Here is a 15,339-nt window from a genome sequence, read left to right as displayed (position 1 = left end):
GTTCTTACCAGTAAATTGCATTGTTGCCCCTAAATATGAGTCCACAACTGATCCCAGTAATCCAGCTAGACCCCCAAATGCAATAATGGGCCACTGGGGAGCGGAAATGTCTAAATCATTCACAAAAACCAACTGTGTGAGGTAGTATGTGATGCCCACAAAGGTACCACCCAGGAGACTGCAAGCAAATCCCACCATTGTAACGCCTCCATTGGTACCTGAAAAAGAAACGTGATTAATGACCAGCAAACTAATAAAGTCAAAGAAAACAAAAATATTTGGTACCTATCTAATTAAGACTAATTTAAAGAAAAGTGCTCTCTAAACCTATCTATCTCCACAAAAAAAATTAATGGGGAAAACATTCAAAATCCTTTCTTCTAGCTTTTAAAAGCTATACAGTACACTATTGTTATTTCTACTACACAATGTAACACCAGAATTTCTTGCTCTTGTCTAAGTATAGTCCCCATTAGTCAAGCTTTCCCCATATTTCTCTCTTCCCTACTCTCCCCAGCCTCTCGTAACTACCATTCTACCCTCTACTTCTATAACATTGACTATTTTATGAGATCACATATAAATGAGGTCACATGATACCTGTAAGAAAAAAGATCTCTGGGGCTACGGATATAGCTCAGGGGTATAGCATTTGCTTAGCACAAGGCCCTGGTTTTTAATCACCAGCTCTAAAAAAAAAAAGGTCTCTATAATGCAGTCTCAATAGTCTACTTACAAAATAGTCTTTTCTCTTCAATAATTTCTGATATGCTAAGCAGTAAGCCAAACTGCTTCTTCTCTGTGCCTTAATTTCTTTATTTGTAAGATGAAAACAATAATAGAACACATAATAACAGAACAAATAAATTCACTGGGAGTGGTGGTTCATGCCTATAATCCCAGCTTTTGAGAGGCTAAGGGAAGACCATCACAAGTTCGAGGTCAGCCTGGACTACAAGGTGAGTTGAGGCTAGCCTGGGCTACCTATCATACTAGTGATCGTCCTCCCTCCACCTCCTGAGTGCTAGGATTACAGGAGTAAACCACCACACCTGGTTTCTTTAGACATTTTATTGGAGTTTGGACCAAGGGCCTCATGCTTGCTAGGCAGGTACTCTACCACTTGACCCACTATACCAGTCCTTTTTTGTATTGGGTATTTTAAAGATAGGATCTTATGAACTGTTTACCCAAGCTGGACTCGAACTATGATTCTCCTGATCTCTGTCTCCAAGTAGCTGGGATTATAGGCATGAGTCACCAGCATCAGGCTCTTTAAACATTTTAAATCTACAGCTGAATCAACAGTTTAATCCCCTGGTTGAATCTACAGATTTGGAGAACTGGAGTGTATGTTAAAAGCACTAAATGCTCTGTTGTTCCCTATGTCTTCCTTCCCCATTGGTAAACTTATGGGTCAATCTCTGTATTCTTGTATTGTTTATCTGTATCTTGTTCACAGTTTCTGCAAATATTTATCACCAACTTAATAGCCTATGGTAATTTTCCAATTAAGGAGATCAAATTCAACTCTTAAAAGGTTCTTAAATAAGAAATGCATTTATTTAAGAGGTATTTTTTATTTGTTTTAATTTTACTATCATATGTGGAGTACATTATGACATTTACAAAATTACTTACAGTATATCTTAGTTAAATTCACTCCCTCTGTCATTCTCCTTTATCTTCCCTTCCCCTTGTTTTTGTTTTTTTAGGAAACTCAAAGCAAGACTCACCAACTGGAACCTTCTCCCAAGTTGTTATCAGCCTTGGCGGGCTTTTACTCAGAATTGTGCCAACTTCTGAAGCCCAGGTATCTCCAGCAGAGCAGGCCAGGGAGGCCAAGAGAGACAAACACATCCAGGAAGCGGTGTGTTGCCTGGAAAAATCAATTGGTATTTCTCCAGGGCCGTTTTCTATCATGTACAACAGGGCTAGCTCTGTGGGCACAGCTCCATTACAGAACACCTGGACCCAATTCCTTTGCCCTCCTAGAAACAAAGAAGCAGATGAAAAGGACAAAAAATGTTTTCTTCTCAGAAGGAAAGTCATGCAGTAATAGAAACTTATATTTTAAAATCTAAGTAAAGAAAGTTGACTAAGTTTTTTAAAAAGACTAAAAGTGGTATAGCATCTCTGCCCACACACTACACTATTATTAATAGATCTAGAATAATTGATAGGCTCTTGTACTTCTAACATTCTGCTGTTATTTCCTATCGTAAAATAAATGATAAGTTAAATTAGGCTATTAAAGCAATTCTCAAATAAAATTTATCTGCTTTACTATCTAAACAATATGTTCTGACAAAACCTATGTTAGGATGAAACAAAGTTTGCTCCTTTGAGCAATGTCAAATGTAATTTTACCTTCTTTATATTCTGAATCTTGACGCTTCTTTATTTCTCCCTTCCATTTAGTAAGTATCGAAGAAGAAATGAAAAACATCAGCAAAGAGGTAAAAAAGCTGAAATTTGCAATGGTTATGATAAATCCAACCACTAGCCCTGAAAGAAACATACATAAACATAGAATTATACTTAATCCATACATTAATGCTATGAAAAAATTGGATTTTCCCTGTTATTTTCACATTGTAACTTGAACGCACATTTCCAATACATTTGCATTTCACCAAGTTATTACCAAGCAGTAAACTAAATGTCACTTTAACAAAATTGATCAAAACTTTAAAATTTTTATCCCCTTTTAAACAATGCTATGTATGATTTAAAACTTTTTATAATCAAGTTACCAAACAAAATGAATAGTAATGATTTCATTATTATTAAACAATATATATTGTATACATTATGCTCACAGTTTGAATAGAAGGCTAATCTGAAGAATTTTCTAGGTAACTGTTGCTTTCTCTGAGGAGGTGAGATTGTAGTTTCACAAGTTCACATAACTGTTGCCCTATAGTGCAGATTTTTTTTTTTTTACTTTACAAAAGAAATTCAAAAGAAGACAAGCTTTTTATGTTTTTCAAAGAATTACATATGCGCTCTTGCTCAGCTTCATAAACTATAGTGGAAGGGTAAAGACAGTTATTCTTCGATAAATTTTCCTGTGTAAATCCATGAAAGTAATCTTAATTCAATGAAAAACTAAAAATTAAATGTGTTCTGGACTGATTTTGGATATTTAGACTTTTCTCTTTTTACATTTTGTTTAGGCAAGCAAAAGGAGGCAGCCCTTCATTTTTTGAAGGGTGACCAATTTCCAGGAAGGCTTATTTCCTGTAGCTCAATCAGGAAAATAAAGATGGAATCTTATAATTCACGATATACAAGAGGAAAAAGAAAAACAAAGAAAAGATGTACTTTTTTTTTTTTTTTTTTTTTGGCAGTACTGGGGATTGAACTCAGGGCCTTAAGCTTAATAGGCAGACACTCTAACACCTGAGCCAGGCCTTCAGCCCTTTTTTGCTCTGGTTATTTTGGAGATAGGGTCTTGCTTTCTGCCATGGTGGTGATCCTCCTATTAATGCCTCCTGTGTAGCTGGAACAGCACCTACCACTGTGCTCAGCTATTGGTTGGGGTCTTACAATGGTAATCCTTCCAATCTCAGTCAAATAGCTAGGATTACAGATTTGAGCCATGTCACCCAGTTTAAGATACACTCTTGATATCACAACAATAAGAAAAGATGCCATTGAACTCAATAGCTAAATTAGTTGAACATGCTTTGGATTTAAAGAACTTGCTGTGGGTGTATAACAAAGAGGGTTTAGGAGTGGGGATGTAGCTCAGTGGTATAGCTTTTATCTATTTAATTATCCTCTTTTCCTTTAGAATAAAATGCTATCTGTGGGAAACATTTTAAAACTTTGCCAATACTGCTTTTTATCAATTATGTATTTTATTACCTATTTATGATTTTGCCTGACCCAGTCTTTAAAATGATGGTTGCAGTGGTGATCTTCCAATTTCAGTACTCCCTCTACATTTTCCAATCAGCTCTCAGCATTCTAATGCAAGCAAGATCCCTCCTTCTTCCCTAATAAAAAAATCTATTTTCAGTGTGGACTCATGAATTTCCATTCTGTCTAATAGCTTATGATATATTACTGTAAATTCTTGGGGCTCAAATTATCCCAGATTTGGCCAGCAGAAAGTTGGCTGTTTTTTAAAGGCAGGACTTTAAAAGAAAGTATTTACTTTCTTTCTGGCATAAAAAGTGTTTTAGGCTCATCCCAAACCTATCCTACCCCAGCTGTGAAAGCAACCACTTCTCTGAGAAGCTTTGTAATTTTCCCTTTATTCAACCCATGTGTGAAGATACAGTTAAATTCTAAAGTTAATTTTTTTTTTTTTGGAAGTACTGGGGTTTGAACTCAGAGCCTTATGCTTGCTAGGCAGGTGCTCTACCACTTGAGCCACTCCACCAATGAACTGAGTTCATTTTAGACTACTTCCACTTTTAGATTTCTCCCACTTCCCATCTCACTGATACAGTTTTACTTTGTAAATATGTATAATATTAACATGCTTCCAAAAGTCAAACTTAACCAAAAAGGTATACTTAAAGAAATGTTACTTCCTCCAATATCACTTTTGCCCCTCCAACTTGTGCTCTTCCTCCAGTCTTTGTAACCAAGTGCCACTATTTCCCTTCTTGTGCTTCCTTATTTGTATGGTATTAATTATCATTCTGTGTTTCTTTTTATAAAGACAAGCATGTCTTTATACATGTCTTTAAATTTTCTTCCTTACCCAAAACACATAGCATTTTCTGTATGTTCTTCTGACCTTCTAGGCCAACTTTTGATAATTTTATAGTCCTTCTTTCAGGGAGAGAATGTGTTAATGTGCCAATGAACACCAAGAAATTGACATTCTGCTTTGTAAATCTGTCTCCTACAAGTTTGGCTGATTTGAGTCTCAACTTGAGAAAGCTTATGTTCAGAGGTCTGACAAAAATCTAACTTCTAGTCTGTCAAGTTGGGGACCATTGTCCCAGAATGTGACAACCACATGGAGTACTATTACTCCAGGCTGTGTGTTGTCTATCTGTCAATATTTTTTATTTTTTATTTTTTGGGATTGGAGATTGAACCTAGGGCCTCAAGCATGCTGCACATGCTTTTCTATTTTATTTCTTACCACAAACTACTCCATCTCTGCCTACAGTTGACAATTTCTGTTCTCTGTAACTCTTAAGTTAAATATATTCAGTTTTATTAAATGTTAAATCTATTTCATTATATAACAGAACAGGTATTAAATAATAGAGTTAAAATAGAAATTTAATAATAAATATATTTAATAAAGAAGTATTAAATAAATAATATTCTATTAAACAATAAAACAGCAAACCAGGTTCTGATTTTATAACCACCCTTTCTATTGCTTAGTTCAGTTATTCATTGATTGGTGCAGAGACACTCAATTACTGGCATTTTACTTGTGCTTTAATGCATTTTAATTGAGAGTATAAGAAATAGGGTACCTTGGTATAAAACAATAATAAAGCACATTAGCCTTGGAGTTGAACTTTGGCTCTTCCACTTGCCTCTGTGTGACTAGGAGAAGGAACCTAAACTCCTTACACCTCAATTTCATACTGGTGAAATGAAGAGTTAATAATTCTGACCTCACTAGCTTGGTGTGAAAAGTTGGAGATAATTTTTACAAAATGCTTATCATATTACCCAGGATATAGGAGGCCCTTAATAAATGATAGCTAACATCAGTGGCAACAATGTCACCAACAGTTTCTTTGGCAAAAGGTCAACAAAAACAATGATAAATACTGTGTTACTGTTATCCAACCATTAAGGTTTTCAACTGATTTTTGTTCACTCATTTGTTTTCATGGTGCTGAGCATCAATCCCGGGGCCTTACACGTAAGCAAGCACTCTACCACTGAGCCACATCTTTCAGTCATCAGTTGCTTTTTCAAACATTACAAAAGTATGCATGGCCATTTGAAAGGAAAGCAAAACATCTGATAGTATAAAAAGTAAGTCACCCCATCCTCCTTCACAAGGAGTCACTGTCAACAATTAATTCCACTCTCTTTAAACAAATCCAAAGTTGAATGTCCCTAAAACAACCTACACAGATGCTACAATATGCATTTATCTCTTTTCTTTATTTCAGCCATCTTAAAATATTACATGAGGTGATCAATGTTCTTGGTGATGATAGGTTCAGATTGAGGAAAAAATTTAACACAACATGCATAAAGGAATGGTTTCTTTCATGCAGTTTAAAAATCTCTTGGAATTTTTGGAAAGACCACCTATGTCTGAATTTTTAGATTAGTAACTTCTATCGCCTATTTGTTTTTAGGTTCCACCTCCCCACCCCACATCATTAATCTGTAATTAACACTGATAAGGCATTCATTTATATGATGACAGAATGCTCAAAAGAACTTGAAGACAGAGGATTATGATTGCCTTCTTTCTGAGCTCCAAACAGGTAAATTCTGAACCAAAAAGATGTCATCTGAAGGAGTAAAACAACACTGTTTTTACCAGTATCTGACAGTGGGAAGCACACTAGCACCTCAAATTCCAACCAAGGTGACCAGAGTAATCTCTGGGAGGTAAAAAAAGGAAAGGCAGGACTAGAATTTCATAGTAATTTAATAAACTGAAATCTAATCTGTTTCATACACAATCTGCCTATAGAAAAACTGTGAGAATCAAAAGAAGGCTGGTTAACTTCAAATGTGGAAAGTGAAGAAGAAACAGAGGTTAGCACATTTGTTCAATTTCGCCCAAGGCCTATAGATTTACATTATTGTTTCTCAGACTTTGTACTTACCCAAGCAACTTTTTAATTATAATATGACTTCTCACATGGCCTGAGTACAAGAAAAAGGGCATGTCTGAACATATTCCAGTCAGCCTGGTAGTTCTACATCTATAAGATTAATAAAGTAGCATTCTGGACCATATATTAATCCCTGATGACAATGAGCAACACTCACTTAATTTTGTTGGCTCTGATCCATTCTAGGTACCTAACAGAGTGAGGCCTTCTACTTTAGAAAAACTGAACACCAGACCAGAAGCACAGTGATTACAAATAGGTAAGGCCACGCTTGTGAGACCATATAAAGATCGTCACTGGCTTCTCCAGATGCCTCACCTTGCTGTGCATATCACTTACCCTTATAGCATCTCTTTCTAGAAGGGGATCAGATGGAATGAAACCTATCTTATTTATTATCTGTCTCCCCTGATGAGAAATGTAAGCTCTATGACAGTAGGATTTTAAGACATTTTATTCATGTTAGAATCCGAAATACCCAGAACAATGCCTAGCACCGATGGACCCTCACTAAATATTTATTGAAAATTAATGAAAAAAATAGTTAAGTCATTAAGCATAATTGTTTGGGCAAATGAAATTAAATTTAAACTTGCCAAGTCAAGGTCTAATAACAAAATGTCCATGTTTGCAAAAAAAAAAAAAAATATATATATATATAATTTTTTTGACAGTACTGAGGTTTGAACTCAGGGTCTCATACTTGCTAGGCAGGTACTCTATCACTTGAGTCACTCTGCCAGTACTTTTTTTGTGATTAGTTTTTTTTGAGATAGGATCTCAAGAACTATTTACCCGGGATTGGCTTTGAACTGCAATTCTGATTTCTGTCTTCTGGGTAGCTAGGATTATAGGAGTGAAGACTACCAGCACCTGGCCAAAACTATGTTATATTAATAATGAGTAGATAATTTACTGGCACCAACTATGTTGTACTAATAATAAGTAGATAATACCCCCTTTGAGTAAATTATCTGCACAGTACTTTGCAGTTGGCAAACACTTTCCCACGCATCCCCTAGTGTGACTCTCCTTATTCTGGGAATATTCTCTCTCCAGGAAACAGGTCTTCTACTTCAGTGCTGTACCTCAAGCACTGCCTTATCTCCTCCCCCATGCTGTCAACACAGACGTATATGTTCCTGTGTCATGAAGTGCTCTGAGTAATTGGATGGTCAAGAAAGTTATGTAACTCTTATTTTTCAATCAATCCCAAATACATTAAAAACATAATATAGCAAACCTTAGTGAAATTCCTCATGACTGTGAGTAGTAGTGGTGAAAGGAAAGTAATAACAATAACTCACATTTATAAAACACACACTTTACTTACACTAGGTTACATTAATAACTCCTCATAATTCAATGCTATAGATACATTATTTCTTCTCATTGTACAGATGGGAAAAATACAACACTGAAAGTTTAAATGACTTATAGTCACACTCTAGGAAAGTAGTCACAACTATTATGATATATTTTGGATCAGTGCATTACATTTTTTTTTAGCCTTCAAGAAAGAAAAGTCCTAAACAATAACATTTCATGGAATGAAATGATTAGGAAAAGAGCCAAGGCTTTTAAATGAAGGTATATATATTTCCTACATCATCTGTTTTGTGTTTATCATTATTCAAAAAAATGGAACACAGAAGCATAAGATATACTCTTAGTCCTCAAAGAGTTAATCTAATAGGTATTCTTTATTCTCAAGCAGATCAAGTAGCACATTACAGTACCAGGATACTTTTTAGAAACATATTATATTTTTGCTACTTGACTTTAGAAATATTAGTTACTACTGAGAGGAAAGTTAACCACATGTTTCCATCTACTGCATTTGATAACTTCCATCTAGTAGGGATGGCAGCAAAGTAATGACTTTATCAAGTTTGAATCCTATTCAATGTGAGTAACTCATTAGGTCCTAAGAACCATGCAAACTTCCTAAGTGGGAATGCTTCATTTAATCTTTAGGAGAGTCAATTTCAGTTTTCTTCAGCTTTTATTGGTTTTCCCCTAGAAGTCTCTCACTGTCCTTCAATTCTCTATATACTTTGCCGTTAATGTAGGTGGTAGTAAGTATATATAATGAAGAAGGATCAGGGAAACAATGAGTAGAAATAGGAAGAAAATATATTTGTGGCAATGCCAAATTAATAGTGATTCATATAAAAATATGGTTGAAAGTAGGTAATTAATCCTATACAGTAAATGTCTATAAAGCAAGGAAACCTGAGAAAAGTACATTTTATAGATCATGAAGATGTATAAGTCTCACAATATCTTGTTTGAGTCTCACCAAAAGTACTCCCAAATATTCCTCTTGGGACAATTTCATAAGATATGAAGAGAGATTCCCATGAATTACGAGACTTGCCAAAGTTTACACCAATTACAGGTGGCAGTACAACGCTTTGAATATATATTTTATTATGTTAATTTTAATTTAATTTTATTTATTTTAGGCAGGCTAGGGTTTGAACTCAGGACTTCACACTTGCTAGGCAGGTGTTCTACCACTTGAGCCACTCTGCCAGTCCTTTTTCATGTTGGGTATTTTTGAGATAGGGTCTCACAAACTATTTGTCCAGGCTGGCTTTGAACCGCAATCCTAGTGATCTCTGCCTCCTGAGTAGCTAGGATTACAGGCATGAGCCACCTGCATTCAGTATTACGTATCTTTTAAGTAGAAATCAAGATAGGTAGAAGAGAAGTAGAGAGCTTGCAGAGTGGTTCAAGTGGTAGAGGACCTGCCTAGCAAGTGTGAGACCCTGAGTTCAAACCCCAGCACCACAAAACAAACAAACAATAAAAAAAAGTAGATGCCCAAGGGTTAGAAGTCAGGAAGATATAGTAGCAGGAGAAAATAAAAGTAGAGAAGAGAAAAAATGAGAAACCTTGACAATTCATAGCATGAAAGCCAAAGGAAGAGAAAAACTTCAAGAACGACGTCACCTTTTTTTTGTTATAGGGCAATAAACAGGAAAGCAAGGAAACCTGAGACAGGACATTTTGTTAAGTAGATCATAACTCTTACGCTATTATATTCAAAGAGAGCTATTCAAATTATTCATTATGTGAGTTAATACTTCCAAAGTGCCAAGAAGGGTGCATGGTAAATAGTAAGTCTGCATAAGCATTTGTTAACCAATACATAGTATTTCTAATACTTATTGATTATATAGTAAGAAAACTTATATAAACATGTCAATACATCTAGTTAATTTTAATTCTCAACAATCCCTACAGAAAGAAAGCATTCAACAGAATTTGAGCAATGTTTTTTAATTATAAAGGGAATTAGCATGATTTTGAAGAATTTTGCCTAGTAATAGTAACTAGCATTCAATAAATGCTGGCTAATGTGTCTAGTGAGCTAAAAACTTACTGGTGCCAAAAACCAAACCAAACCAACCAAACAAAAAATATCTTTTGACTTTCAAAAGTTACAAAATATAGGACCATGGGAGCACATTGGTAAGGCTCTTCCCAAGGTCTTGGAAGGTACCTTTGCAAGTGTGGTGTCTTAAAAGTTTAAGTCTCATTAACATTCATTTCATGTTACATCATTTTCTAAGTCAAATATTGAAAACCCCATTTTTCTGACATGAAAACTGAGGCACAGAGAGGTGATGTGACTTTCCCAAAGCTATAATTACTATTCAAATTAATCCTGCCTGATTCTAACACTTGTTCTTTTATCAGTAACACTATTTTTCCTCTATGAAGGTCTATTTCACTTTATAAAACTTTATGAGAAATATCTTCTGTACATCAATATAGACAAGACAGAATATAATTACAGTACAATAGGGGCTAAAGGTCAGTTGCATTATGAATGCTGGGTAGATGATTTCAACGACTGCTAGTTCTGTAATAATCTCATCCTACAGGAAGTATTTAGAAGGACGCCTCATGCCTTGGTACTTTTAGCACTGATAGGATATGAAGGTTCCCATGTCAAATCTGATGATGTCACTCCTCTAATTTGAGGCAAAGAGATCACAGCCACTTTGGAATAAAATATTTTCTGTGGTCTACCAGTCCCCATATAACCTGGCTCTTATTTATTTCTTCAAATTTATCTCTCACTACTTTCCCTTCTTTGACTATTTTTCAATCAAAAGAGCCTTCTCCTCACTCTTGAACAAGCTAGACCTAAATATGCCAGGGCTTACGCACTTGTTCTTCTGTCAGCCTGGAACACACTTATCTCAGACCTTCTCATTGCTGGCTTCTTCAGGTCTCAGCTCCAAATTATCTCCTTAGAGAAAAAGCTTCTGACTCTTATCTAGAGAAGAAAGTCCCACATCTTCCAACACACCCATTTTATATTTTGATTTTTCTCATAAACTTTATCATTAACTGAAGAGTTTTATAGATTTTATTTACCTATTATTCAAAGTTCCTAGGAGGCTGAAGCAGGAGGATGGTGAGTTAAAGGCCAACCTGGGCCACATAGTGAGACCTTGTCCTAAAAAAAATCATTTGAGAACTAAAATCTTGTCTTTGTTCACAGCTATAACCCTGGTTTCTACAACAGTGGTGCACATTAGTAAGTGTTCAAAAAATATTTGCTAAAAGAATGAAAAAAAAAAAGGTCTGTCCTTGACTCAGTTCTGAAATAATAATGTATAACACTGGGTTTGAACTGCTCTGCTTAATGTTACTAATTGAAATTTCTAAGAGTTATTTTTTCTAATTGCTCTTCCATTTTTACAACTAGAAGGAAAGTTCCAGTAATTTGGCTAGCAAGAGACTATAGTTAATCCACCTAATGTTGCAGAATAGTTGAGGTTCTCAAAGTTTATCCTAGTAATCTACTTTATACCAATTACAAAGTTAAATTTGTATGTTACACTAAAAGTATATGTTTGTTCCTGACAGAGTAGGAATACTGAGCAATATACAGCTTTAGCATTGCCTAAGATGTAACATTAAGATCTATAGTCTCACATATTCAAAATTCAGAAAACATGAGTTTCAATTACATATGCAAATACTTGCAATATACTTTAAACATTCACAACAAAAACGTACCTCCCAAGGCCCCACTGTGATCTAGACTTTTCTTTTTAAAGCCATTAGAGGAGATCAAAACAGGAACAACAACAGAAAACAACCAACGCCAAGGAGAAATAGGCCGTAAGTTACCTGAAAAATTAAAAGGTAGAGCACAAGTTTTGTGAAGTCTATACAGGTTACTCTTGCCTTAAGCTTTGATTAAGTGCCTTTTGGATTAAAACACTGTCATAGGTACAGATGGGTGCTCGTGGATCGGTAGCCATTTGGGAGGATCAACAAGTTCGAGGCCAGTGTGTCCAGGCAAATACTTTGTGAGACCCCATTGCCAAAATAACCAGATCAAAATGGACTGAAGGTGTGGCTCAAGCAGTAGATAATCTGCTTTGAGATTATGAAGCCTTGAGTTCAAACACTAATCCCACCAAACAAAAAAACAAAAAAGTTGAGTAACTGAATATTTACGTTGACATTTGAATTGTCAGAGAGACAGTCTTACTGGGGGACCACTAACTGTGTTATACTCAGGTTTTTGAGAATCATTTACAGCTATTTATGATAATGAATATCTCAAACATGAATATGCTGTTTTTAAAAGGAGGCATGTATTAAATCTCAGACAAACTCTTAAAGGATTTAATTATTCCTCTCTTCCTTGCAGAGATTATTTTAAACAAGTAACATTCTGACAGGCTACAAATCTGATTCAATGGTTAGAAACTGATTCTTTTCCAAAGGTTGCATCCATCCAGTTCACAGATGTTTTGTTTGGTTAGCATAGTGTGTTTAAACAATTTGAGTCACTATTTAAAGATTAGGAGGTCTCATAAATATTCTGATTACTGACTTCTGTTTAAAAGCTGGAAGTTGGGCTGGCGGAGTGGTTTAAGCAGTAAAATTGCCTGCCAAGCAATTGCCTGCCTAGCAAGCTTGAGGCCCTGAGTTCAAACCCCAGTGCCAACAACAGCAACAAAAACATAAAGCTAGACATTTAGGGCTGCGAACATGGCCCAAGTGGTAGAGTGCCTGCCTACCAAGTATGAGTTCCTGAGTTCAAATCCCACTACCACAAGAAAAAAAAAAACTGCAAAAGTTGGAAGCTTTGGCCCATATGGCAGAATTGGCCGCCTCCTTTGGCTCTCCCACTGAAAGTTTCCACTGCTCCTGATAGACTCCTAATCACTTAGGCTGAATCACTTAGGCTTTCTTTCTTTTTTTTTTTTTTTTTCTTGGCAGTACACTTGTTTGAACTCAGACCTTGCTAGACAGGCATTCAACTGATTGAGCCTTGTCTCTAGTCCTTTTTGGTCTGGTTATTTTGAATATAGGGTCTCACTTTTTGCTCTGGTTGACCAGGACAGTGATCAGTGATCCCCCTATTTTACACTTCCTGCAGCAGCTAGGATGATAGGTGTGCACCACCATGTCCAGCTTTTTCTCGTGAGATGGGGTCTTGTGAAATTTTTTTGCCTTGGCTGGTCTTGAATCTTGATCCAAATCTCAGCCTCCCAAATAGCTAGGATTACAGGCTTCAGCTACTGTACCCAGCTTAATTGACTTCTTTATGGTAGAGGAAAACATGAACTGTGTTTCTACCAAAAATATGAAAATAAAAGACAAAGAAGACCAAGGGATCAACAAAAAAATCCTGTTTTTAGAAGTGAAAACTTTTGCCTATGTCTAATAAGCAAAAACCTGAATAGGTACATTCATTTCCATTACGTGCCTGGCCCTAGGGGTATTTCAATTTAGAAATTCTCCTTTATTCTATTTTGTTAGATAAGAGTTTTCTCATTTTCCTCCCTTCCAATCCTGATCCCTTGTTGTATGCATTATTATGAATGAACTGCCCTGAGAGCTTCCGTACCTTGGAGAACACCTAGCTGACTATTCATATGCCTTTTTGCAAAAAGACTAAATTCTGAAATGGCCATTACCTACCATATAGCCATTTGTAACAGTTCACTTTCTCACTTTCCTTTACAATTTTCCCTTCATTATGAACTGACCAGCATTCTGTTTTTCATACGAACATGAAGGAAGTTTGTGTATAGACATGCTCTGGGGCAGTTTCAAAACTTTAAAGATCTCACAGGGTGTGGTTGTCCACATCTGTAATCCCAGCACTTGGGAGGCTGAGGCAGGAAGATTATAAATTTAAGGCCAGCCTGGGTTACATACCAAGTTTAAGGCTAGCCTACATAGCAAAACCTTGTCTCAAAGAATAAGGGCTGGGGACTTAGCTAGGAGGTAGAGCACTTACCCAGCATACTTGGGCCCTGGATTCAATCCTCAGCACTGCCCTGTCCCAAAAACCTTAAAATTATCATATGATCAAGGTGTGCAATATACATCTAATAAAATGTCACAATGAAACCTATTATCTTGTACAATTAATAATGTGCAGAACAAAAGAAAAAACCTTAAAGTTCTGACTCCATAATATTTTATATTTATGCAAAGTGGCTTCAAGTTTTAAGATAAGTCATTTGCACTTTTTTTTTAAGGTTCTGGATATAAAATCAGAGCAAGTACTCTACCATTGAGCTATAGTCCCAACCCTGGAGTGTATTCTTTTGAAGTGATTAAACAGCAAACAAATCCCTCAAATCTCCAAATATAAACCTATGCAGTCTTTAATGTTCATTATTTTTATAAGAAACATGAAACTGATAGACCACATGACTAATATTCCTGTTCAAAATTAAAAGCATAACAGAAATTACTTCACAAAACTGTTTATATCATTTTTCACCAAGACAGATGAAATAATTATGTGAAACAAAGACATTTTGAGACAATGTCTCAAAGTAATATAACTGGTATCACAGCAAGCATTTACTAAATTCTTTAAGACGTTGAAGGCACTTTATATGATCACATTGGTACAGTCAGGCCCTGTAAGTTAAGGCAAACATTCACAGGATATAAATTAGGATTTTACATGGTAGTTTTAAATTCTGCCTATTAGATGACAGAAAAGCAGTTGAAAGCGTTGCGACTTACCATAGTAGGTGCCAGCAGTCATCGACACAATCCAGAGGACTAAGGATATGCATATGATGAGGCTCAATATTACTATGTTAGTAATCATACTTAAGTATCTTTTGCAAATATTATCGTCAAAATCTGTCATGGGCAGTAAGGCTATGAGCACCTGAGGGAGAACAAAAGATAGCTTTTCGGAGAGAAAAGTTGCCTGCAAAACGCTCGTTTAGCTGCAAACATGAATCCATAACATAAAAGCAAACATAAAAAACATCTTCCACCGACCAATCCAAAAAAACCAAAAAAAAAAAAAAAATTACAAACCCAAACTCCTTCCCGAAATGGCAGCTGGTGCTTCAACGGATGCGGGCTAAGTTATAACCTGCCCAGCGCACAGGTGGAGGCTGCAGGGCAGGCGGGAGGTCGGCTCGCACCTGGGCTGGGAGACCAGAAAAGGGAAGGGAAAGGCCGCGGCGGCCAATCAGCGGTCCCGGGCCGCCGAGCCCCGCCCCCACCGCCCTCCCACATGCCGAGT

At 36.1% G+C, this 15,339-nt stretch overlaps 1 protein-coding gene across 6 annotated transcripts in view; it reads right to left on the bottom strand.

The window, feature by feature from the left end:
* Positions 1 to 15,339, bottom strand: part of Tmem19 (transmembrane protein 19) — a 30,993-nt gene that overhangs the window by 15,466 nt on the left and 188 nt on the right. Inside the window, exons 2-7 of one of the 6 annotated variants that reach the window (XM_074083925.1) lie at positions 15,129 to 15,243; positions 14,823 to 14,973; positions 11,835 to 11,948; positions 2,371 to 2,508; positions 1,737 to 1,991; positions 9 to 218 (exon numbers count right to left, since the gene is read on the bottom strand). In XM_074083925.1, coding sequence (XP_073940026.1) covers positions 9 to 218; positions 1,737 to 1,991; positions 2,371 to 2,508; positions 11,835 to 11,948; positions 14,823 to 14,952 — 847 coding nt within the window. In that variant the 5' untranslated portion in view covers positions 14,953 to 14,973; positions 15,129 to 15,243. Of the gene's footprint in view, positions 1 to 8; positions 219 to 1,736; positions 1,992 to 2,370; positions 2,509 to 11,834; positions 11,949 to 14,822; positions 14,974 to 15,128; positions 15,318 to 15,339 lie in introns of those variants that run through there. The other 5 variants (XM_074083929.1, XM_074083927.1, XM_020178986.2 and 2 more) reach the window with 5 other exon arrangements.

The sequence above is a fragment of the Castor canadensis genome, chromosome 8 (assembly GCF_047511655.1).
Source record: "Castor canadensis chromosome 8, mCasCan1.hap1v2, whole genome shotgun sequence".
Lineage (NCBI taxonomy): Eukaryota > Metazoa > Chordata > Mammalia > Rodentia > Castoridae > Castor > Castor canadensis.
The sequence above is the reverse complement of the archived record's forward strand: the minus strand, read 5'-3'. Positions and strand labels throughout refer to the sequence as shown.